Source organism: Micrasema longulum, unplaced genomic scaffold (genome assembly GCF_059751315.1).
Source record: "Micrasema longulum isolate JH-2025_06_02 unplaced genomic scaffold, ASM5975131v1 h1tg000059l, whole genome shotgun sequence".
NCBI classification, from domain to species: Eukaryota; Metazoa; Arthropoda; class Insecta; order Trichoptera; family Brachycentridae; genus Micrasema; species Micrasema longulum.
The window spans coordinates 537260-563034 of NW_028277266.1; the positions used below are offsets into that span (position 1 = coordinate 537260).

Genomic DNA, 25775 nt, shown 5'->3' on the forward strand with positions numbered 1-25775 from the left:
AAAATATGTATGTACAATTAAGTTTTACCAAAAAATACAAAATTATGTAGTGTAAAATCAACATTACATTAGATATAAAAAGGTACGGTACCTAAAATTTTTATTCATTTGTGTTCCTATGTCATAAAATAAAAAGATATTTATTTTTCTTACACAAAAAAAACATTTTGTTTGAAAACGGAATTTCGGGAAATTCTTGTAATATGAATATTCATAAATATAAAAAATACTTGAGCGATGATTTTGTATCACAAAAAAATTGTTTAAAATTCCAAGAAATTCGAATAATATATACATGTGTATAAATTAAAAAAATACTTGCGTGAAGAATGTTCATTACATTAATAAAACTCAATATTTTGTCCTTAAACATTTGGAAAATATTGTAACTAAATCAACTGGTCCATAAATAAGTAAAAAATTGGAAATGTAAATACCTAGAATTCCATATTTTACTCTCTAAAATGTTTTCTATCTTGGTTTTTATTAATTAATGAACCAAATAATTGACAGTCTTCCTTAGAACAAATGATTAAAGTGTCATATTATTTTAAATTATTTTAATACATTTACTGAAGAAAATTGTGGAATGTGTATTGAAAATAATGCAAATTATTATTTTTTGCTTTAAATTTTTTTAGGAGTTAAACTCGCTAAAAACGTTTGGTAACTGAGTAAAAATAGTTTTCAGAAATATAATAATGTTTATTTATAATCTCGTAAACTCTTGAATTGTTGTTATAAGTTTAAATCCTCAGAAAAAAAAATCATTTGCCCAAATAAATTACACACTTTGCACACTCACTCGTTGAATAAAATTAAAATGACTTGGACCAGTAGGTAACCGAGTTTTAATTTTTTTTTGTTGCCTATGGTAAAAATCAAATGACAGATTGTCATTGAAAATTTATTGTCTTTATCTACGCCTTTATATGTCTTGTGTCACTTTTCACTTGTCAACATTCCCTATTAATTTCAAATATATTTATTTTTGAAAATGATTAATTAAATTCGAGAACATGAATTTCTCTTACTTAGTGCTGATAGTTATTTTCAACTTGACCGTCAATCACGCGACTCTTCTCGGCGAATCATCTCAAAATGAGTACGTACCTTCAGGTCCCCTTGTTAAATGCAATTTTCTACCAATGCAGTTCATCCAGTGCGACGTTCCAGTCGACCACAAAGGAAATAAAACTGCCAGGGACGAGGCCGGACACGGATGCATCAAGTTCGGGGGTGTAAGATATGAAGATGTCGAGAAAACTAGCGTGCAGTGTACTGTTTTGCCAGATATTGAGTGCTACGGTCCTAGAACATTCTTTAGGGAAGGATTTCCGTGTATTAAATATTCCGAGCAGTATTTCACGACGACGCTGATTTACAGCATACTTCTGGGGTTCCTCGGGATGGACAGATTCTGTCTCGGACAGACTGGTACCGCTGTCGGAAAGCTTCTCACGCTCGGAGGTTTGGGCATTTGGTGGATTGTGGATATTGTCTTATTAATTACGAATAGTCTCCATCCCGAAGACGGCAGTAATTGGAATCCATATGTTTGAAACAACCTTTGACATATTGAGTAAAATGTGATAAATTTTATTGTATTCGACGTGACTGTTTTCATTTCATGAAAAATGGTGAGACTTACAATATAATTCAACTATGGACAATTTTTAGATATTAAAGCAACGAAATGATCTTCAGTAAATATGTATTTTTTATTTGATAATATATCACCGTTACAATTAAAACTCAAGATGTTTTATTTTTACTTACTTGAAAAATCTATCAAACATATTATTATTCTAATAATGTATACTGTATTTTTTAAATTTATTTATTTGTTCTTTTACAATTTATATATGACTTTTTTACATAATGATGATGTTCCTTATTGGGGTGTCCTGTGCCGACGGAGACATTTTATATAATTTTTAAACATGACTTATTAAACATAATTAAATCATAATATCAAATACATATAAAAATAATAGAAACACGCAAAACTAACAAATAAAAACATCTTTCTGCATAATTGGCCTGATCCACTCATCAATCCGTGAGCATCCCACCTCCATTATCCATTTCTTAATGGTGATTTTATAGTGACAGTATTTACTGATTGACCTTATGGACAATGGAAATAGGTTGTACGCTTTGATGGAGAAGTAGACCAATCCTCTTTGACCGAAAGTTGTTTTAATTTTCAATTGCTTTTGCAGCATCAGGGTGGAATGTCTAGTAACTCTAGTAGTTGTGTTTGGTGTCATGGGAGGTAGTGGATAGTTTTTGTATGCATACATTTGTAAAACTTTTGCATAAATTTGTTTTGTAGTCATAACCTTAAGTTTTTCGTATGTGTCGAGGAGCTATGACAAAGATTATATTATATGGGTTATGACAAATAATATCGAGGAAACCATTGCAACTTTCAAAAGAGCCCTGTGAGAGGAAACAACCATTGACGTCGTCGCTACAATAGGGAGCTATACGAAATCTACGGAGCGCTCGATATAATCAACTTCATCAAGGGGGGGCGCTTGAGGTGGGCTGGCTATATAATTAGAACGGACGACGAAAACTTAACTCTCTCTTTGCCACTAGGAAGGCCCAAAATGCGATGGGTGGACTGCATCAGTGCAGATACCACAATGTTGGAAGTGAAGAAGGGCAGCAGACCGGCAAGAGTTGAGGAGACTCCTGGATTCAGCCGAGGCCCGCCCAGGGCTGTCGAGCTTATAAGGATAAATGTACACTATACGTCATTGGTTGACAGGTTTAACCAGCTACAATCAACCTGCAACTTGCCAAGCTTAGCTTTATGTGTGGCCCGAAACACATTTATTATCAAGAATGTGATTTTAAAAATTCTTACTTTTTAAGTTTTTAATATCTTCAGATACACGTAAACAATCATCGCTCGCTGAAAACTAACTGCAACTGGCGTCGATGGCACTTATCTGCCCTTCCTAGGCCTCGTGCTTAACAATGATATTGATATTTAAAAAAATGGTTTGTGGATCCGGTCATTGAAGGACATTAATCCGCCCTTCAATGACCGGATCTCAAAAGGGATTTATAACCCTATCGAAAAAGAAATACAATTTGACAAACCTCTTATTTTTCACTCTATCATACACCATGAGAACTTAGCGGCACGTATCTCCATTGCGGAAACAGACACCGCAATGAAGACTAATAAGTACAGTGAATTATATTCAAGCATGAAAACTGAACTGTAGAAATTTTAATAGTCTTTTATAAGAACTTAACAATAATTATGGCGACCTCCTTTTCCATACCTTGGTGAGATGGCTAAGCCAACGAAAAGTTTGGGAATGATTTTTTACTTTAAGGCAAGAATTTATTTTGTTTTTGCAGCAAAATAAGAAAATTTACACTAATCTTGATAGTGATGGATGGTGGCGTCTTTTATTTTTTATGAGTGATATCACAAAAAAAACTGAGTGAGCTTAATTTTGGCTTACAGGTGAAAATAAAATCATTTCGAAATTAAACATCTATTATGAAGTAATATAGAACCAAGTACCACATAACTTTCCAACCACAATAAAACATAAACAAGATGGTATACAATACTATATATTTCTCAAGAAAACTAAAGGATATGATAAAATTATTTAGCTGTCTTAGCCAAGAAATTTATGAGCAAATTTCAGGATTTACATTGTATCAAGGATTGTTTGTTGTTTATAGACAATCCCTGGCACCTAGAAAAGGCAACTTTAACAAAATTAGCTACATTGGAATACATTATGCGGAACTATTTGATAAATTTGTCCAGTTTAAGAACGATACTAATCTGAAAGGTATTTTTAAAGAAAAGAACTAGAGAAAGGAGTACATCAATTTTTGAAAATTAGCCCACAAAAATGTATGACTGTACAAAATGTGACTTCCTGTTGTTCGCACCAATGTATCTTTGCGAATCGTCCTTTTCCAAAATGAAATATCCGAAAAACATATACAGGAATCGACAGATTACCGATTCTCACATTGATCGTATTGAGGGTAGCAAGTAGTAATTATTATAAACCCGATTTGTCTGAAATAGTAGAAAAATTATCTTAGTATCAAAAATCACTCTGATTTTGAAATAAAGTTAGTTTGGAGTTTTATTTTGTATTTTGAAGAGTATACAGATATGACAAAAAAAAACTTCAAATTGAGATATACGCTGTTGTTAATGTTTGAGCTGGTGTTGGCTGGTAAGCTGATAAGAGATAAGTATTAATGATTCATTTTTGTTTTAGTTTTAAAAAATGTTTGATTTATCAAGTGGTGACACCCTTATCTTAAATCAAACGGGTTGCAATCAATACTGTTTATTCCTAGAGGGTTTTTTTTCCGTCATATCAGTATAATGCTGCAGCACACAAAACTTAGCAAACATATCATCGGGATCGTACAACAACGACGCACGTGATTTTCTTAAACTTTAAAGGTTTAAAATTTATTTTTGACAAATTCTAAACCGCTATTTCAGATCGCTTAATGGACTCACTGATTTTTTAATATGAATATTTTTCTTTAATATTCTTCAACAATCTCTTGCAGAAAAATTACTAAGTCCATTAAGCGATCCAAAATAGCGGTTTGGAATTTGTAAAATTTATACATTACAGTTTTGCAAGAGATTGTTGAAAAATATAGTGAAATATAATGTTATTTCACCATAAATCTGTACTTTATGAGTTTTACCTGTCAACCGATGATATTTCCATACATGTCCATTATAGATTTATTTATTAACGGACATTGTCCATGTATACAATTTATAAGGTTTAAATATTACAATAAAAGAAAAGTTTAAAACATTAAAAAAAAAAAGAAAAGAAGCATTGACAAACATAAAGGACATCGAGACAAGATCTGGACTATTTACTTAGTGCTCGTTTAAATTGTTGTAAACTTAAACCAAAAAAGTCCAGATCTTGTCTTGAGTTAACAATACGACAAAGACGGGTCATTGGAGAATAAGGGCCATAGTTTGTTCTATGCTGATCGATGAACAGATTAAATAGATCGCAATAAGATTTATTGAAAATTAAGTTTGGCGTTTAAAATAATACAAATTTTTATTATGAATGTATTTATTTTCTTTTCAAATAAAACATTTAACATCAATATTGTCTAACAATTATTTACACATATTTTATAAGTTCATGTTACAAAAATATTATCTTATGCACAAGTAATATACTTAATTGGTTAATAATTTACACTCTCATTATTTTCTGACATATTCAAATAAGATTTACGATAGCTGCTTCTTTTATAAAGATTACTGCTTTTCGAAATATATTCATTTGAAAAATTCTAATTCAACATTAATTAGTTATTTATTTAAATAAAAGTTATAAAAATAGTTGCACAGCAAACATTACCAAAATACAATGCTGAGAAAGGGTTTATAAACACTTTATTTATAAATAATTGATGTTTTTCATGGTAGAAGAACTTTTACCATTTATTACTTCTAGATAAGTCATCATTTAAAATCAATTTAGAAAAATGATCAAACCTAATATGGGGTGCAATAAATATCTTTTTAAATAACAAAAACTGAAACTAATTCTTTCCCTACTGTGCATAGATCCATGCACAAAATGTAAACTATGTCTAAAATGAACTTAACCATGAACCAGACAAATTATTTTAATGCCCAACTTAAGAAATATTGTAATAACATACAAATTAAATCTATCTCAAAGCAAGCAAGGTATGCATGTGCTTAAACCAATATATTGCAGATTAAATACTGTTATTGTTTGAAACGTGGTACTGGAGATAGATGCTATGCTATGCATTTTGTGGATTGCAAGACACACAGACATCTCCATCCTTCAGGAACTATCAATAAGCGAGACTCTCCATGACGCGCAGACGAAAGATTCTATTATATTTCAGACATATTGCAAAGATGGTACTATCAAGGACAGTTCAGGGCAGGCGAATATGGGACGGTCTCCTAGACGGACTGACCAAATGAAGGAATTAACAGGGTCCTTATTGAACACCGCCATCTTGGCCCAGATCCGGGGGAATGCAGGTGTATCATACATCTATTTTATTTTTACATGTATACGCCAAAGAGGCAAAAAACCACATCAAAATAAAAGAAAAGAAAGATATAGATAAAAACAAATAAAATATAAACCTTGTACCAGACATCTAATTATTTCTTTTAAATCTCACTTTACATATGACATTACTGTCCGTCGGCCTATTCTAATTATTGGTCTAGAAATCTGTGGATTTTTTAAAAATGGAGGTTTATGATTTGCAAATTAATTTTTAAATGACGATGACATAAGTGGGAATATTATTTCGTCGGTACATTTTAAAGATATTTATTTTTATAATGAAATGTTTGTATGTATTGTTAATATGTCGAAGCAGAGCACTAAACTGTTTTTTAGCGAGATTTCAATAAGATTGTCTATGATATTAAAGTAGATGCATATACATTTTACATGGATGGACGGAAATTCATACAACCCATAAATATTATTTTAAAGATAAATGTAGATTATCTTAACAGAGATGTGGAAATTATGTTACCACCGTCAACATATATTATAAAACACAACTAAGTACTACATATATGTTGAAAAATTGTTTTACGAACTGACACCAGTAAATGATTTAAATTATTTTCATTCCAGTCCAGAAATATGCCAGTAATATTTAAACTAATTCACACTCAATGGTATTTTTAGTACAGTTTTAGTAGAACAATTTTTAATTTAATATCATTGATAGAACTTAATATTATTACATGCACCCAAGGTATTAGATTTCTATTGGGGTTAATTCCTTAAATTGTCATCTTAAGAGGTTCTCAGAACAGATGACAGATTGTATATAAAATAAAACATGAATTAAAGCAATCTTTTATTTTGAAAGCAAAAATAGTATAAATGGGAAATTTTGACAAAATTTAATCGAAAGTTTGCAGTAATGCCGGCTATGGCTGTCAAAATCAAGACAAAGGTGTCCGTATAAGTGGATACTATAAGAAATGAGTAACAGTGAACGTGTTGAAACCACACTGATTTTTAGTTTAAATTGTTTGCGTTAAAAAACACAAAGGTCCTTAGTATTGTCTAATAAATACCACTTTAAAAATAGTAGGGAAGTTCAGTTCTACGGAAAATTGGATATAAAAAATGTTTTCTTACACACGGTAAAAATCAGAGCATTTAATTTTACAGCAAAGTTTCTCGAAAATATATAAAATAGTGAATAAATTATGATTTAATAAAAGTGAACTATGAAACGTCACAGGTTCGGGTGAGCACATGTTCAGAATAGCCAATCAATTATGTGTTGTGATAGATTTTGGGTTTCCGGGTAGCCATGTTTAGCATGTTTTGAAGGGTACAGGGTTCTCTTGTTAAATGTCATAAAAACTCACCGATTTGAACTTGTGACGCCGCGAGTGGTGTAGTTTAAAAATTACAAAAGATTAAAAAATCATAGCGATGATGATACGTAAAAATATTTTTGAAAGTGCTTTTTTTGCTTGGTTGATAGTCTATTAACAAATAAAGGAACTTCCTCATTCTGTAATTGACGTGTTTAAATGTTGAATACAGAGTTCTATTATCTAGTAAAATCACCACTTGCATTTCAAAGTAATCATGAATGGTAAAAAAATTCCACGGTTTCAAAAATACACAATATGTATTAAAAAAACTTAAAAAATAAACAGTAGGTGCTTTAATTGCATATCAATTCAGGTACTATTTTGTGCCCGATGAATAGGTAGATCTTAAAAATCAACCTCAAATAATCGCTAGTCAACTTTTATATCTAAATAAAAAATATTAATTTAACATTTATATTCTCTGAAGTCACTGCTGAGCAGTGCTGTTCCCTCGAAAAATGAATTGAAAAAAGGTAAAAGTGATCCGACACATACCGACCGCAGGTTTCGGTCAATTTTCGTCCGAAACCAAAACCGCGGCCAAAACTGGCCGAAACCGAAACTTCGATCGGTCACTAATTGTAAAACAATTGTTTTTTGTGAAGTGCTATGACTCAAATATTGATAAAATTGATACGCCAATAAATTAAAAGATAAACTATCAAATAAAGCCATTTGTTATTTTGAAGCTTAATGGACGTACATATTTGTTACATTCAATTTTGAATTTATTCTAGTGATTTATATTTAAGATAGAATTCTTTGAATATTTTTTTAGTACTTTTTTACAATATAATATATTATGTAGTGAGAATTGCTAACATTGGGTTAGAATACATTATTCCTTTTTAAATAGTTTACAATACAATTTTATTTTTGTGTCTACACATTTTGAGTTGATCTATGGTTTGGATCTCAAAGGGCTAGTAGTGTCAGATCTATTTTTTTTGCCAATTTACAGAGGTCGTTCGCTTTAACACTCAAGGATGATTTTGCATATTCGGGGTCTGTTGAACTTATTTCAATTATGTGACACCGAATTATTTTTTTTCAGTGTAAAATCATAAGATTCACCATAACTGAAAATGAAGGAAAATACTCTCAACAATTTTTTTGCATACGACCTTCAAACTGAGTAAGTACCAAGTTGTAATAAATAACATTAAAAATTAATAATGTCTTAAGAAAAATAAAATATGCGCATTACCAAATATCTAATATCTAGGAAAATGTTTTTCACTTTAGTATAATAAATATTCAGTGCTGCCTACATAAAACTATGTGTAGGGTTTGCAGTTGTACAAATAGTTTAATTTATAATTTTGGTAGACTCCAAAAAAAATTATTCACAATTTACATTATTTAAAATTGTGTAGAGTATAAGGGAGCACATGGTTGACATGGAGTATTTATTTAAAAAGGTGTTTTTCCACTAGAATATTTCGTAGCCCCCGTAGACTGGCACTTGAAATGTAATACTGATCATCTTACCTTCATATGACAAAAATGATCAAGATACGCTGCGATTTATTATTCATGCAGTGCCCTATGCACCATTAGGTGCAGAAAGGTGATGATGATGACGATAAGGAAGCACAAGCTTAATGATAGGGTCATACAATCCCAAGAAAAAGACTTGTATACATATTATTACGTCCCTGTAAAGTAGTGATTTACGACATCAGCACGTTTGAATCCAAGCCACAGATAAAAGGTATAATTTTGATGACAGGAGGATACAATAATGAAATAATTTCTATTGTGATAGAAATTTTAAAAAATTATTTTAAGTGTATTTTTATTCTTTCACAATTGTTGTTTTTGAATTTTTTTATTCAAAATAATGTTCCCTCACTGGGGTGGGGAAACATTAAACTTTTTTTTTTAAACATGCTCTAAATTACATATTAAATAAAATTTTGCGTCTAAAATGTATATTTCACATGTTTTTACTATATTAATTTATTATTAACAATTTGCGTAAACAAAATATAATTTTTAAAATTGCACAAATTTAAATCAGCATTTTGTTCTAGTGATTAAATTAATGCATCCCCTAACCAGTGCTCGAAAAAATTACAGATAATAATTAAACTACGTATTCGTTTTGTATAAAAATTACTAAAATAAATTCAATATGCCGACTAGATTCAGAACACGGCTGTTTTATTGTCAAGGCTTAAAAAAAAATCATTAAGGGGGCATTATCTACATCTTTAATTTGTTTATTGATTGTAGGAATATAATTATTGAAAGCTTTCTAATTTTTCATAAAATAAATACGTAGTTTCATCATGGAACATCACAAAATTAATTAGCTCTTCAAATATTGTTTTATTACAGATTGCCTTAAATAAATATTAAATTGACCATAAATAATTAGCATGATGTTTATAATAAAGAACATTTATAAAACGTTAATGTATTTTGAAGTGTAAATAGACAAAAAAATGTAACTCACAGTTTACTATCACCATAATGTATTGAAATAAATGTAAGTTTGATGATATTTCTACAAGACAGAACTTTTTTGAGAAGGGAATATATTGAAATGGTTTATGATCTGCTATTGGTCGGCCCCACTGTGTAACATTTGCCTACTCAAAAAAGTTATTTACCATTGATGAAATGAAATGCAATCAATTGTAAAATCCAGTACATGATTACAAAGATTTTGACATATTAAAAAGATTGTTAAATATAAGATTCATTACACCACCAGGAACAGATTACTGACAAGTATAGAGGTTCCACTGCATTCATTATAATATGAGAAAAAATAACTTTTTTCAAAAATCAGTCTAAAAAAATAAATATTTCACGTTTTTTTTTTACATTGATACAAAATACAAAAATAGTATTGATGTATTTGAATTTGTCAATATGTTAGCTCTACATTTGATGATTTTATGAATGCTAGTTAAAATTCATGTCGTAGAAAAGTGGTGTAATAAATGCAATATATAGTTTTGCACAGTTTAGTCAGTTGTAATATAAATATGAGAAAAATAATTAAATTTTTGTGAAAGAATATTTTTAACAACGTTCGTAAACAAAAAACATTATTATCTTTGGTCACTTTTAAAACGTATAAACAATGCGCTTATAAAATGAGATAATTTTTCTTAGAAAAAGAAATAACATTATACTTATGTATGGAATTACATAACGTCAAACAGATAAGTATAAGCCTCTAATAAAATTATATCTTTGGAATTAAAAATGGTTACAATAAATGGTAGTACTGTACGCAGAGTGCAAGAAATTTATTTGATATTTCTTAAAAGTTTTATCAAATAATTAAAAATAAACTAGTGTATTAAAGTTTAATAACAAAATGTAAATTGTTATGAATATCATTTTGTTATTTATTGAAGGATATATTCCATAAATAGATATGCACATACATATCGATCGTCTAGTTCATTAGGATAGTCCGAAAAAATGATCTCATGAATACAGTATTTTTTTCCTCTGTTTAAAAAAATGTACAGAATTAAATGGAGATAATGCTTGTGTCATTTCAAAAACATTCCTAAATGTTATACTAATAAAGCTGACATTTTGCCAATCTACCCAAACACTAAACACACACAAGACTAGGATAAAAGAAATAAAGAAAATATATGAGTGACATGTGAACAATGTAAATTAAATTTTGAACAGTTCTCGTTAGAACAGTTTCCCGAGTGAAGACTCTTAAATTAACTGTGTATATTTTTTACAGTTTAAATTACATTCTTTTTAGGCGGTTTTGAAAAAACAAAGCGCATAATTTTAGCATCCGCTTTATGGTCAAGAGGTTGGCGCATCTGCCTACCATGCAAGAAGTCTCAGATTCGATTCCTGACACGATTGTCATGAAATGTTTCTTCAAAAGGGTGTTTTTACACGGAATTTTTTAAAGTCCCTGGACTGGCATCTGATGTTCTATTAAATGATCAAGATACGCTTCAATTCGTGTACTATGATGATGCTTTCTTTTTACGAACATTAATTTAACAATGCTTAGCAGTAATATGAAGCGTTCATTTTAAAATATTACACAAGCTCTGGCTAACTCGGGTGATGAAACCGATGTTGCACCAAATGTGCGTGAACGAATACCTACATCTATTGTCTGATCCTGATAGTTTTTGTTACCATTTTTTTAATTAGATACACGGAGAAATTATATTTTTTAAAGTCTTAACTAGATTTTCGTACAAGGACATTTATCCACCATTTTCTTTATTTTATCATTATTTGTTTACGCGGCATTGTGTGGAAAATATTCACTGCACCTTGTAAAACAAGAGTCCAGTTATATTGAATTTCAGGCGACCATTTAAATATTTATTTTCTTATAATCTCTAAACTAATTCAGAGACGAATGACTAGTGAACTTGACAATTGATATGTACTTAATATGTACAGGCAAAAAAAAAATGTAGATGCACGTTAATCAAAACATTGATTAGAAAAAAGAAAGTACATAAGAAAATATGTACAAACATACAACGAGGAAGTTTATTTATGTTGACGCCTTCTGATTTTTTAGACTGGAATTCTTTTAAATACCTGCTTAATTTTTTAACTCGTGATGTCTATTTTCTTCTTGTTCTACGAAATCTGTGGAATTTTTTTATGGTCAAAGAGGTATTTTAATTTGCGAGCTAATATTTTAGAGGAGTTTCGCCATACAATTTAACGTTTGAGAAAACATTTTAAAATTATAATTTCAGGTATTTCTAAACTTCCTCTTTGAAAAACAGTATAAAATTTTTGAAAAAGCATTAAAATATGTAAGGTATCTGAAAGGAGTATTATTCCAAGTATAAAAGTTTAAATTTACAATGGACAGTCGTACACTTCAACATATAAATATCTCATTTACATAGTTTTAAAATAGTTTTTCTTTTAATTGAGCACAGCCTTCCAATACACTGTTTATAAATATGCATTATAAAATTTATTCTGATATTTTTTATTTGAAGTTTAGTGACTAGGCGTTTTAGTAAGTTACTGAAAACCCAAATGTGTGCATAGTGGTAGGAATCGGACAGGCAATAGAAAAGATGTATTGAATAGTTGATAGTTTAAGGCGCTTAAATATTTTTACGAAATTTGAAATAATCCAAGAGAACAGTAAAAAGCGGCAACACTACTGATTTTTACGCTGACAACACCACATTATAAGTGGCTTGTTTTGTTTACTAAAGGTCACAAAATTCTGTTGGTACCGTTTTTTTTTTTTAGTGTTACCATAAGAGGAAATTTGTAAAAACTTCGGGCCCTGATTTAAACGGAAAGTTAACAGAGTTATCTATAATTGCCTAAAGAATAAAAATGTTTTTTTTTAAAACTAAAATGTAAGTATTTATTTAAAAATTGGAAGTATCTTTGTCGGTAACGGTAAAAAAATCATAAAATTTCCATAGATAATTTTCAATTTTACTTTTAGAGACAATTTACGATAAATCTGTTAACTTCCCATTGCAATCAAGGCTTAGCGCCCTCAATTATTTTTTACTATTTTTTTGTAGACTAACATTTAATTTGTATGACATCTTGAAAATGCCAGTTGTGAGACGGTGATAAACAGCATTACTTTTTTGGATTTTATTTTAAAAATTAAAAAACACAAAACAATTAATGATGTACAAAACTGTATGTGCTTTACAAGTTAAAACATTCCTTAATTCTCAAAAATCAAATTCTCAAACTTCAAATTATCAAAGAATAGGTTTCTTAAAGATATACTACGGAAATACATTTATTTTTTCATTATCATGTATGTTTTCCAATATTTTGCTATATTCAATGGTGGATAGTAGGAAAATATTGACTCTATTTATGTCATAAAAAACAACCATTATCTTAAAACTGCAATTTTCAAGATGGTCTACTGTTGTAGGTAGTTATAAAAACATCTAGGTATTCTATTGCCGGCCAATTCAGACCCATGAAGATGAGGTTTAATTAAGTGTTCAGTATACATATCACGTATGTACAAGTATTTATTATAGATTATGTTAGATTAAACTTATAAACTATCATTATTACACCGTTCCAAGGAAAGAAGACGCAATTTAAAGTCTTTGCATTCCAAAGGATCCGTTTTTATGATTTCCACATTCAGCGTGTTAGCCTGAAAACAAACATAATACATATTAAAAATCAGAAGTATGTAAAAGAAAATGTACTCCTTTTTAATGTTAAAAAATATAACTAGTATTTCAGATTTAAAACTATTACTAATAGGTAACGTTTAGGAAAAAGTTTAAAGTTTTAGCTCTGCAGTCACAAAGAGTGTAATTTATTTATTATAGAAATAAAAGACGAGTGATACTTTAATCCACAAATTTGGAATCCAGTGACCGGTTTCATCGCTTTCGCGACATCTTCGAGACTGATATCTTTATTAAGAAATTCAATGTATTTATACAAAACAGAGGTAAGGATAGAGAATTCAAAATTATATGAAAGTAAATTAAATTAAATTATTTTTGTCTTTAAGAACATTAACCAAGTATTTCAGGTTAACTTATGAGTTGATATAATGATATTTCTAACGAGTTTAAGTACTGTACATATATTATTTTTGATTGTCGCAACCATCCTTAAAAATAAAATATATATACAATACTTAAACTCATTAGAAATATCATTATATCAACTCATTAGTTAACCTGAAACACTTTGATAATGATCCTTAAGATAAAAATATTTTTTTATTTTTTTATTATTATTTTCTTTGCACAACAGGCCAGGAGGCCCAATTACAGTGATGAATTAACAAAACATCCAGGCTTGAGTTTATAATTTGATAATTTACTCTCATATAATTTTGAATTCTCTATCCTTACCTCTGTTTTGTATAAATACATTGAATTTCTTAATACCAGTCTCGAAGATGTCGCGAAACCGATGAAACCCGTTACTGGATATTCCAAATTTGTGGATTAAAGTATCACTTGTCTTTTATTTCTATAATAAATTACAATGAACTTCCATCAAGAATTTTCACTTACAAACTTAAATGTCTTAGCTTTTTACAATATTTAGTTTCTGGATTGGCACATTAGGTGCATATGTAATAAATTATCTTGATTTGATGTAATAAAGAGACCAAAATACAAATATTTAAATTTCAAATTAAAATAGCTTATTTTTTTTTTCTTTTTTAATTGGTAGACATGTTTAAAATTAAACTGTCAACTTTCGGCCATTTCAGATGAAAAGTGAGTTGGTTTTATCAACGCGTTTTGGTATGATCAATGAATTTTCAAGATTATTTCACGCCAAAAATGACGGAGCGCCTGCTCACACCTTGTTTGGGACCTTTTGACGAAAAAATCATACCGCATTGATGTGTCAGCCATCGTATTTACCGGACTTCAGCCCCCAGAAACTTTTTCCTGTTCTCAAAGATGAAGAGGGCTATAAAAGGACGGCGGAGTTTTTTTTATATACACATACTCCGTGTATTTATTGATCAAACAACATAAAAGTAATAATTTTCTGTGTGATATCATTTTATTGGAGGTATATTAATTTAATAGGTCTATGAAACATTGTAGTGCATTGATTTTTAAAATGATTTTATATGTTTCATTTTGGTGGGAAAATATTAAAGGATTTTAGGGATACTTTGTTGTGCATTAATTTTCTTACCAGCATGAGAGTGGAGAGGAAATATCTGGCGATATCTTCTTTGGGCTTGTTCCGTACCACGTCCCGGAAGCTGATGTTGGCGGAGGGGGCGCTGTCTCCGTGATTCGACTTGAAGGCCATGAGGACCTGGGATCCGTACGCCCAAACGTCGAAGTCCTTCCTCCGTTCGGCCTTCAGTAAGTTGGCGTGGATAGAGTTGTGCCACTCCTGCACCCGTTGGCTGATCTCCAGCTGTTCTTTAGACTGAAATGTTCACGGATTATAAATATCATGTTCCGTCTCCGAGCGTATGAAGAATTTGAAAATAGAGTGGATAATTTTATATTTTTGATACTAGCATGCCAATGGTAATGTCAGTAAGAAGAGCAATGTCTTTACTCAACCGTATCTATTTCTAACATCGACATCTTTCATGTTACTGAAAGAAAATTCAGAGAGTATAGCTTGCTTTTACTTTGATTAACGGGTACTTTTATTAACTTCAAAGTTATATAAAAAACCGTCTACTTTTTCCACTGTCCAACTTTTTAAGACATTTAGGGTTTTAGATATAAAATCGTTATTTAAAATTCATAAAGACAACATAAATAGTAGTGTTTCTATGTTACAAAACGTAAGTACGCAACCTAGAACAACTGGTAACATCTTAATTCCAAAATTAAAAGCAACCACAGCACAACATCATTATACTTACAGAGGAATATTTTTCTTTAATGAAATGAACAAAAGAAATAAAAAAACTTATTTTTCACATAAAAATTGTACAGTTATTTTGTTTGTGTTTTTATAACTATTGTTTATGTTTTTAGTTTCATATATTTATGTGTGTATACACATGTCATATACATAATGAGGGAGAGGATGAGGGAGAGAATGAGGGAGAATGAGGGAGAGAATGAGAGAGAGAATGAGAAAGAGAAGAGTGCTACGGGAAATCAGGTATGTTAAATTTAAAAAAACTTACATGTGTTAAAAATTAGAGCATTTAATGAGGAAGTTCGGTGGTTTTAAAAAAAAAAAAAACATTTTAATAGACTTTTTTAAATTTTTATATATCGTATTATCAGTGCCACGATTTTTTAAAATTTTGTATTTCTGAAATCATTCCGCATGTGATGTCAGAGGTTCTCTTCCGTTTATTATCTGCCAGTTCTGCCGATTGGTCCATTTACGTTGGGTAAAACCGGATATCTTTCACAGCTCTCTTATCATGGATTAATTCATATGATCTAGTGGCGTCGTTCAAAATAGTTAATTTTTATTAAAATATTTATAATTATTTCTTGCTTACATTTTTAAGAAACTTTGCAGTACAATTTAATGCTCTAATCTCACAAGGCGCAAGAAAAAAAAAATTGTATCCAATTTCCCGCAGTGCTAAAGTTCATCATTGTACGGCCAAGTTTCTTTAAAAGTATAAAAAAGTAAACTACATTGAACATCGTCACTAGTTCTTCAGAATCAACCGATGGAAGTGTTATTACAGATTTCCGGTTAGCGGGAAGCCACTCATCAATCGGCATAACTCACCGAAGAGAACTTGTGACGTCACGTGTGGAGTAATTTCAAAATTACAAAACTTAAAAAAATCATAGCCCTGATATTTTAAAAAAACCAGTGAACTTCCTCATTGTATTCAATCCTGCAAAAGTCCTTGTGCCATGTTTACAACGAGTAAAAACATTTATACTTACACATTGTAAGGCTTGATTATCACTGGCTTTGCTATTTAACCGCTCGATGATGCTGTTCTCCTTCTCCTGGTTGTAGTCAAGGTTCGGGTAATCCCTATTGTCTCCATCGTCATCCGAGTGGCAGCCATCGTCCTCAAAAGTTTTCTTACAAGTGTTAATGTCCGTTCCCAGTACGGCGCTGTATAAGGACCTGCGGTGAGAATATCTCTTGTATGTGGATTCATACTCAGCGCACGTAAAGCCTCGGAATCCTGTAAAAATTATATAGAAGTTGATTAAAAATACATCAAAACATTTTAATCTGTTAGCGAAAGTTTGTTGTAATTTATTTTAGAAAAGGATGAGGGGTACTTAGTTCTACAAATTTTGAATAACCAATAACCGATTTCACCGCTTTTGTGACATCTTGAAGACTCTAACGGACCGTTTCTTAGTAAAAATATGTATAAACTAATAATTTATAGCAAAAGTACGTAATACAAAGAAACAGGGATTATGTATGTATATTTTATTTAATACTAGCACCAAAAGATCAAGCGAGATCGACTCTAGCCTTATTTTGTCATCTAACACATGCGATACTATCACCGTGCATATTTTGTTTTGCACAAACTTTTATCCTAAATTTGTATGAAAAATATCAGATCTGGTAAAACCGCGACTTGAAGGAGATAGACTATGCTTCATGGTGTAAAATTATGCATTAGAGGGAGAAGGAAATATATATGCGCAATTATGTAATTCGCTTGTAACGTCACTTTGATCATGCATACTGACAGAATATTGATAATAATTCATGTTATTTAGTTATGTACAATGTGTGTATAATTTTAGAGAGTATAAAACAGTATGCAAACAAAAATACTGACGAATTTAGTGTTCTGATCTGGTTCAAATTATAGTTTGCCTACAACTCCATGTTAGATTTATTAAATTAAACCTCACACAGTACAAATTTACAAAATGTAGAAAAATTATGAGAATATATCTAAAGCTAATTAAATACTAACACTTTAAAATTGCTATCAAGAATGAGGAACTTCAGCCCCATGACAAATTGGATACAAAAAATGTTTTCTTACGTGCGGTAAAAATGAAAACATTGAAAATGTACAAAAAAAATTCATAAAAATGAACTACTTTGAACGACATTGCTAGTTCATCAATCAATGATAAGAGAACTGTGAAAGATTTCCAGTTTACATACTGCCAACGGACCAATCGGCAGAACTGACAGAGATGAAGCGGAAAAGAACTTGAGACATCACACGAGCAGTAATTTCAGAAATACAAAAAAAATTGTCTTATAACAAATTTAAAAAAAATTAAAAACCACTGAACTTCCTCATTGGATAATGCAGGCGGATTGCGAACGGATTGAAGAGTGGATCAGACCAAATAGGTAAAAATAGTTGGTTATTTGTAGTGTTACTTGTAGGATAAATGTAAAAGTAATATTTTGATTAATATGTATTTAGAGCATGTTTCAAAATTATGTCAAATGTTTCTTTCGGCACGCAACATCCCAGCCAGTGGAGGCAACACAATTTATTTATTTTTAACAACTATAGTAGTATGAAAGATCAATGACACAGTGTGTTAATTATGTCTGTAAATAGATTAGGTGAATACACACTCAACACGCACACACACGAAATTTGGACAAACAAGAGTGTGCCAGTTTTTCCAAGTGGCAAATAACATTACTGTCAACAAATGGAAGTTTGTCAGTTAATGATTGAAAAGAAAAATCATTGTACATTCTATTAAATTTTTATCGGATCTCTTCGAAGGTTGGTGTCAAAAAACATGCAATAAAAGAGGCGAAAAAAAAAAATAAGTATGGAACATCAAAAACAAAATTAGAAAAATGAAACATATTTATGCGAAGGAAATGATACAGCATATCGTTTTGTGATGAGAAAACCATTGCTTTCCACCAGAAGGACAATTGCTGACCTCACTCTAATGCACAAAGTGATATGCACCATAATGGATTGCCCAAAACTACTGTCCCTGATCAACTTTCATGTACCCACGCGGACCACCAGACTCCCAACACATGTTCCAGTGCGAGTACAATAGGACACACTTTCCCCACCATTCTCCCCTCCCCTGGTGAGCATCCACAGAACTGCTAATAATTATGCTGAGCTGTTGGACTTCTGGCTGGCTCCACACCACTCCAGCTGCTATCAAATTAGCTATCCTTTCCATTGAATGGCCATCCCCTCATTTCTCCTCTTTTTTATTTCTATTCATCTTTACTTATTTCCTTTTTCTTTTCTTTTTTATAATTATCATTTTAGTGAAATAATTCTGTGTCAATTACTATAATACTGTATACACTTCTTAACCAAATATTATAAGAGCCCTTTGGGCGTTCATTAAATAAATAAATAAATACAACAAGCCTTGCGTAAACTCCAGAAACAGGGAGATGACGCATACAAAGTTGGTCAAAGAATTCCATAAAATGAAGAATGAAAAATAGGAAGAAAAAAATTAGGAAACATTCTGAATTTCAGTTTTCAATTTCTGAACAGTCTGAATTTAATAACTGGTAATATAGTAACTGAAATTATTTTTGTACATATTGCGTATAATGCAAGTCATAACTGGTTGATTCATCATCATCATCTCCTTTCCCGCCATATTCTAGTATAAAAACATATTTTTAAATAAATATTTCATGTCAACCATGTCGGGAATCGAGCCCGAGACCTCTCGCATGGTAGGCAAACGCACTGACCATGACCACCAGGCCAACTAATTGTTAATAACTATCTAAATAAATACATTACACATTCACATATCAATGAAATAATAATATCACGTCATTTTCCAGCCATAAGAGGATAGAACAACACACCACTTTAATTATTTATTATTTTATAATTTTTGTATTTTTTTAAATTAAAAATAATTTGTGGTGTCGGGGGGGTGTCCGGAATCCATCATGTGTCTCTATACATACATAGAATTCCTCTACATAAATGCATCTTCTCACACATGCACACTGTTGATTTGTATTTTTTCATATTTATTCAGTGAAAATCATATATAACGCCTGCGTAATACCTATTCTCTACTGATGCGAATCGTAGCACCTCACTAGGGCAGCAAAATACTGTATTTTGAGAATAGATGTCTCAGAAAAATCTTGGGTGCGGTGGTTTCACTTTGTGTGGAATGAAGAAATAAGAGAACAGACACAGAAAACTTCCGTGACAGCTGTCATCAAGCGGAGGTGATACGGTTAGCTGGGATGCCGAGAGCCTTAACTACGTTTGGCTACTTAATAAAACATCAGGTTCTCAATGTCGTCGTGTTTGTCGTCGGTTCATGTTACGCATTGCACTTTATAAAAGGTATGGAAAAATATTTTTACAAACCTGCAATATCTATTTCAGAAAACTTGGAAGGCTCCTCTGGGAATCCAAGGAAATCTAAAAAAAAATTTCATAAATTTAGAAGACAATTAACACAAATAATATATTAAAATAAAAATATTCATAATCCATATTATTTGACATAAAACTAAATAAAATTCTTAAAATTTTACACACTTAAAATTAAATATGTTTTAGGGTTATGACGCAGTGGGGAATGGAGATTTTATTTACAGATAAGCTTTAATAAAATATCATTTATTTGTACCTACATAGTAGGTGCATAATATAATGCAAGTAATATATACTATAAATTGCGAATTTTTCTGTGGTTCTGTGTGATGCAACAACTCTCATCTATAAAATCAACTCAAACAACGTAACTTCATAATATATTATATTGTGTAGCTATATTATCCATTCATTTAACACATAACTCATATGAAAGTTTATAAAAAATAGCACAGTGAATTTAGTCAGTGTTAGGTATTATCATTACGATTAAAATGCCGCGTCGAGCGCCACATGTGTTACGAGTCATATGTCAAAAGTATCATCTCAAAGAAAAATAGTCCTTAAGAAATTATGTTTGAAATACTGTTTTCCAAATCGAGAATCTTCAAAGAATTTGGGTAATCTGCAAGTTTACTCAATTATTTTTTTTTACAACAAATTAGTCAATACATAGCATCTTCACCGTACACTGCGCAAATATCGCAAGGAGCTTTGGTAGATTTATTCCCTCAATTGAACCCAAACAGAAGGTGTCGAAAATGCTCATTTTCATCTATGTGACATTCCATTTTGAAAGCTTGTAAAGGCAAACAAAATTTCTTATAGAGCAGAAAATTTTCTTTCGAATGACGGATAACCTTTGCAATTTAATGTTACACAGTGTGTAAAGTGGCCACTTAAACCAGCCATTGACAGGTCATAAGCCCTGTAAATGCCTAGACTTCCATATTCCCTTCTCAAAAACTTTTTCCCTCTCTGTTGAAATAAATTTAAATAACTAATAAATTTATTTTGTGTGATAAATTACATTGATAATACTATCCTTAATAACGTTATTTGACTTCTGTGTTTTGGAACATGTGTGAACATAGGTGCAAAACTACAAGATGAGCAAATAAAAAAATATCTATAAGTTGACTTATGTGATTGTTCCCCCCGCCTATAGATTTGCAAATGCAGTAAGTTTCTCTTAATAAAAAAGATATGTATTTAATTAGATACAATTTAAATTTGGAGCACTAACTTTGTGGTTATTCATTATAATAAAATTAATTTAAAACAACTTTGTTTCTAACCACTGATTTTTGTTTTCTTATTAGCTCCATATGTATCAATGTAATATTTAATAATCACTGTCAAAAGAAAATAGGATAGAATGAATTAGTTAAGTACCTATACCTTGATAAAACTTGTGTAGTTTTGAAACCAGTCAGTAGAAAAAAGTGGTTGAAAACAAAGTTGTTTTATATTGATTTAATTGGGTTTGAAATATGTTATTTCAAAAGTGTCCCATAAGAGGTTGAAATATGTTTGTTTCTTACCCTTTTCCCAATCTGTAGAGAGAACCTTCAAACATCTAAGAATTTCTTTCCTATGCCAGCTGATGGCAGCTTTAGATTCTAATTTCAGCACAAAAGTATCCAAAAGATAATCTGTGCTCAGATCAAAATGATTACAATCTAATTTATTCATTTTCCTTCTCAATTTCTTGAGTTTATTTTTTCTCCTCTCCACGACCTTCGCAATCATGCTCGCGGGGAGGGAAAAACAACAGTTTTGGAGATTTAAAATGGCCGCAGTCCCAGAAAACGGTTTCTCCATATCGTATTTGGAATTTTTGGCTTTAACCGGCGTCGAGCCATCTGTTAATTTCCTCTTTTTTGTCTCTTTACTTTGCAGTTCAACTACGGGCGTTTCTTCGGGTAATACAGAAAGGTGAGTTTCATCTAGTAAAGATGCGCTCGTTTCATCAGCTAACATACTCGGGTATTCTGTCTCTGATGTGGGGCTCATCACGTCAGGCCCCGAGTGGCATTCCGTCTCGGAAGGAAGGTTTATGGGGGTGTCTGAAACAGCTCCGTCAGTGTAGTCGGAGCAGTGCCCGGAGTCTGTCGGAGATTCTGTCTCTGAATCGATGTTGGTAAAAGTGGAAGGTGTTTCTTTGTCCGGACAAAAGTCCAAATCATCGCAGAGTGTCCCGTTTATGTCCGTGTTCCAATTGCAGCGGAAATCAGTCGCCACGCCGATCAGTACTCCGTTGTAATCCTTTATCTGGACATCGTTTTCCGATATGATCCGAGGTTCGAACTGAATGAAGGTTTTCGGTAGAATAGGCAGAGGTTTTGATTCCGTTACTTCTTTTAAATTTATATTTGTGGCTTCTTCGAGGTCTATGAGCTCAAAATTCAAGAGTTCTGTTTTTCTCTTTGTACGGCCTTGCTTTTTCCGATTTTCTGTATCGCCTTCCTCAATTGCGTCACTAAAATAATAAATAAATTAATACGTTATTTTTATTTTTCATATATCGCGAGGTAATTACTACAACTAGCTAACTTAAAAACAACATTTTTGAGTTAAGCAATAAAAACACAACATTATTATTTGAATGCATCAAGGCTTATCTATTTGTAGCCTTCACGGAGGAAGATACAAGCAAAGTGTTTTAATGTTTAACTAAAAATTACTCATTTTAAAGGTGTATAATATAATTTGCATGTTAGTGTAATTAGTGTCCTTCCGAAGAGACTGGTAGGTCTCAAAACTGAAAAATCGGTACGTGGTCATATTACAATATTTTGAGTTTGTCTAAATTTTTGTAGACAAAAGACTCGATTTCACCCCCAAGGGAGTCATTAAGATTAACAAATAACAACAGAGATGGAGAACATTTTAGAAAAGGGAATATGGAAGTCTAGGCATTTACAGGGCTTATGACCTGTCATTGGCTGGTTTAAGTAACTAATAAACTTCAATCTGTTTTCAATGCAGCAGCAAGGCTTAGTACGGGAGTAAAAAAATATTCTCACATCTCACAACATCTTCGAGATTTGCACTGGTTAAAAAGCCCAGCGAGAATAAAATACAAGCTTTGCTGGACAGTGTTCAAATCCCTTCATGAAATGGCTCCAAGATACCTATCGGACCTTTGTATTGGGGAAAATACTTGTCAAAGAAAACTCTTAGGTCAGCATTTGATTCAGGAAGACAAAAACTTGTCGAAATCCAGCGCTCCTCAAACACTACAATTGGAGATGGTGCTTTTGCCGTTGACGGCCCCACTGCCTGGAACCAATTGCCTTCAAACTTACGAATCATCGACAGTCCCAGTCAGTTCAGATCCCAACTAAAATCTCACTTCTTTAGACTATCATACCCTTAAATTTTAAATCTGATAATATAATATGTCACTTTAGTTTTGTTAGAATCTAAGTTTAGGTATACAATTGTAAAGCGCCCTAGAGGTGATTTTTCACAAAAATGACGCTATATAAATGAGTCAAATATTATTACTATAATTGTATCTTCTTCCGTGAAGGCTTCAAATAGATAAGTCTTGATGCATTCAAATAATATTAATGTTGTGTTTATATTAGTTAACTTAATCTATCTCAGTTGTTATTTGTTAAGTGGTTATGAACAATTATTTTTCTAAAATAATGTAATCTTTAATTTTGTTAAACCATATGCATGAAGAGTCATTTAACTTTAGTCTAGATTTGTCAATTGCCTTTTGTATGCTGATGATGCCGTGCTTCTTGCTAACAACAAAGAGGAACTGCAATTCTTGGTAACAAAGGTCTACGATGTATGCGAGGGAAGCGATTTGCTGATGAATGTTGATAAATCGAATGTAATGGTTTTTGTAAGAAATGAAAGTATGACTAAATGTGAAATCACTGTGAATGGAGATATACTAAAACAAATAGAGGAATTTGTGTATCTGGGAAGTATGTTCACTAGGGATGGAATGACTGTGAAAGATATTGAAAGGAGGGTGAGTGCTGGGAACAGAGTGAACGAAGCACTTAACTCAACCTTGGCAAATAAATGTTTGTCGCAAGAGGCAAAATTAGCAGTTCACAACGGAGTCCTGGTCCTGACCCTGATGTATGGGAGCGAAGTATGGACTTGGAAAAACAGGGATGAAAGTAGGCTGAATGCTGTCGAAATGCGATCTCTCAGGCGAATGTGTGGTAAAACTATGTACAATAGATGCACAAATGTTGAGATCCGTACCTTATGTAAGGCTGAGACAAGCATTATAGACAAAATCAAGAAAGGAGCTCTGCGCTGGTTTGGACATGTAGAACGAATGGACAGCGAAAGAACGGCTAAGAATATTTACAATGCGAATGTTGATGGATGCATAAATAAAGGTAGACCGAGAAAGACATGGCATGACCAAATCCAACAAATACTTGAAGATGGACTTGTCAAAAGTCGGAATAATCGGCGCGCGTGCATGAGAAGATGTATGAATGTAGAGAAGCGAGATTTGTATGCAACGATAGAGTGATGTGGCGTTCTATCCTCTTTGCCTACCCTTACGGGGAAACGGAGTGATGGTTTGTTGTTGTTGTAGATTTATACATTTTCGCTGAATTGTGCAAAATATTATGTGTTTTTCAATATGTGATACCTAATGTTTATTATAAAAGGGTATTAAATAAACACATGTGGATACCATATGTGAATGTGGAGAATTGCATCAATTCAATGTGTGTAAACAAAGCGGTTTAGTGATCAAGTAACAATATGTGCGAAACTAGGTTATGCGAAGCTTGTAAACAATCAAGGACCTTTGAGGTTACTTTTGTGCAAAGGGTATTCTTACCAGTCCTCGGAGCCGAAAGATCTGACTATTTCCCGGACTTGTTGCCACAAATAGTCCACCTTTTTGCTGTAGATGTTTGCAGATTGCTGAAGTAGCAATGCCACTTCTGAAAAATTGGGCAGAACCTCGTCTCTGAGCCCGTTGAGCTGTCGCAGACCTGCTTCAGTTAAATACTCCTCCAGTAGCTGTAACAGGCGAAGGTTTGAGTTGTAAGTCAGAAGACAGAAGACAGCCGGATAATGTGCAAAATGCGGAAGCGTGATGTAAAGCGGGAAAGTACATACTGAATTTAGGTCCATGTCAAAATTTTGTTTCATGTCTTTAATAGGCTTCATAAGAGCCGAGACAATCTCCTCCAAGCGTTGGGAATTCATCGAGCATTCACTACCCTGGCGCGTTTTTCTCAAACAAACATTGTACCTAAAAACAAATGTCAAAACAATTCATGTACGTAAATATAGCAGAAGGCAAATTGTCAACATTGTCAAAAACAAACCAATTTTAGCTTTAAATGAGATAACAATAGCTGATAAATAGTACAAAATGACATTAAATAAAACACCCACCCGTCCAGTATCGGCAAATCGTCGTCCATTGAAAATGTTGTACGTAATAGGAAAAATAGCTAATACGACGGCCAAATTCGCGGCGGCCATTTAATTTTTGTTTGGGTCAAAGCATCGTTCGCTTTCTCTTGACAGCGTAATCGGAACCGCCTACCGCGAAAG

The 25775-nt window shown here is 31.9% G+C and overlaps 2 protein-coding genes and 1 long non-coding RNA gene across 3 annotated transcripts; 2 read left to right on the forward strand and 1 right to left on the reverse strand.

Moving 5' to 3' along the window:
• The first annotated feature begins 919 nt into the window (after positions 1-919).
• amrt (TM2 domain-containing protein 2 amaretto) lies at positions 920-1754 on the forward strand. Its single transcript, XM_088230237.1, has one exon. It carries the CDS (start codon positions 1020-1022, stop codon positions 1560-1562), a length of 543 nt encoding a protein of 180 aa, XP_088086363.1. The 5' UTR covers positions 920-1019; the 3' UTR covers positions 1563-1754.
• Positions 1755-8167: 6413 nt separating this feature from the next.
• On the forward strand, positions 8168-14777 carry LOC148285111 (uncharacterized). The gene is made up of 3 exons (XR_015822927.1): positions 8168-8283; positions 8511-8591; positions 14673-14777. It is a non-coding gene; the product is annotated as an uncharacterized LOC148285111 (long non-coding RNA).
• Cap-H2 (Chromosome associated protein H2) lies at positions 12046-25755 on the reverse strand. The gene is made up of 8 exons (XM_088230130.1): positions 25614-25755; positions 25332-25467; positions 25048-25232; positions 21755-22692; positions 20202-20255; positions 16807-17057; positions 15113-15355; positions 12046-13586 (listed from the first exon to the last, which is right to left on the reverse strand). Exons 1-8 carry the CDS (start codon positions 25640-25642, stop codon positions 13482-13484), a joined length of 1941 nt encoding a protein of 646 aa, XP_088086256.1. The 5' UTR covers positions 25643-25755; the 3' UTR covers positions 12046-13481.
• Between the last annotated feature and the right edge of the window lie 20 nt (positions 25756-25775).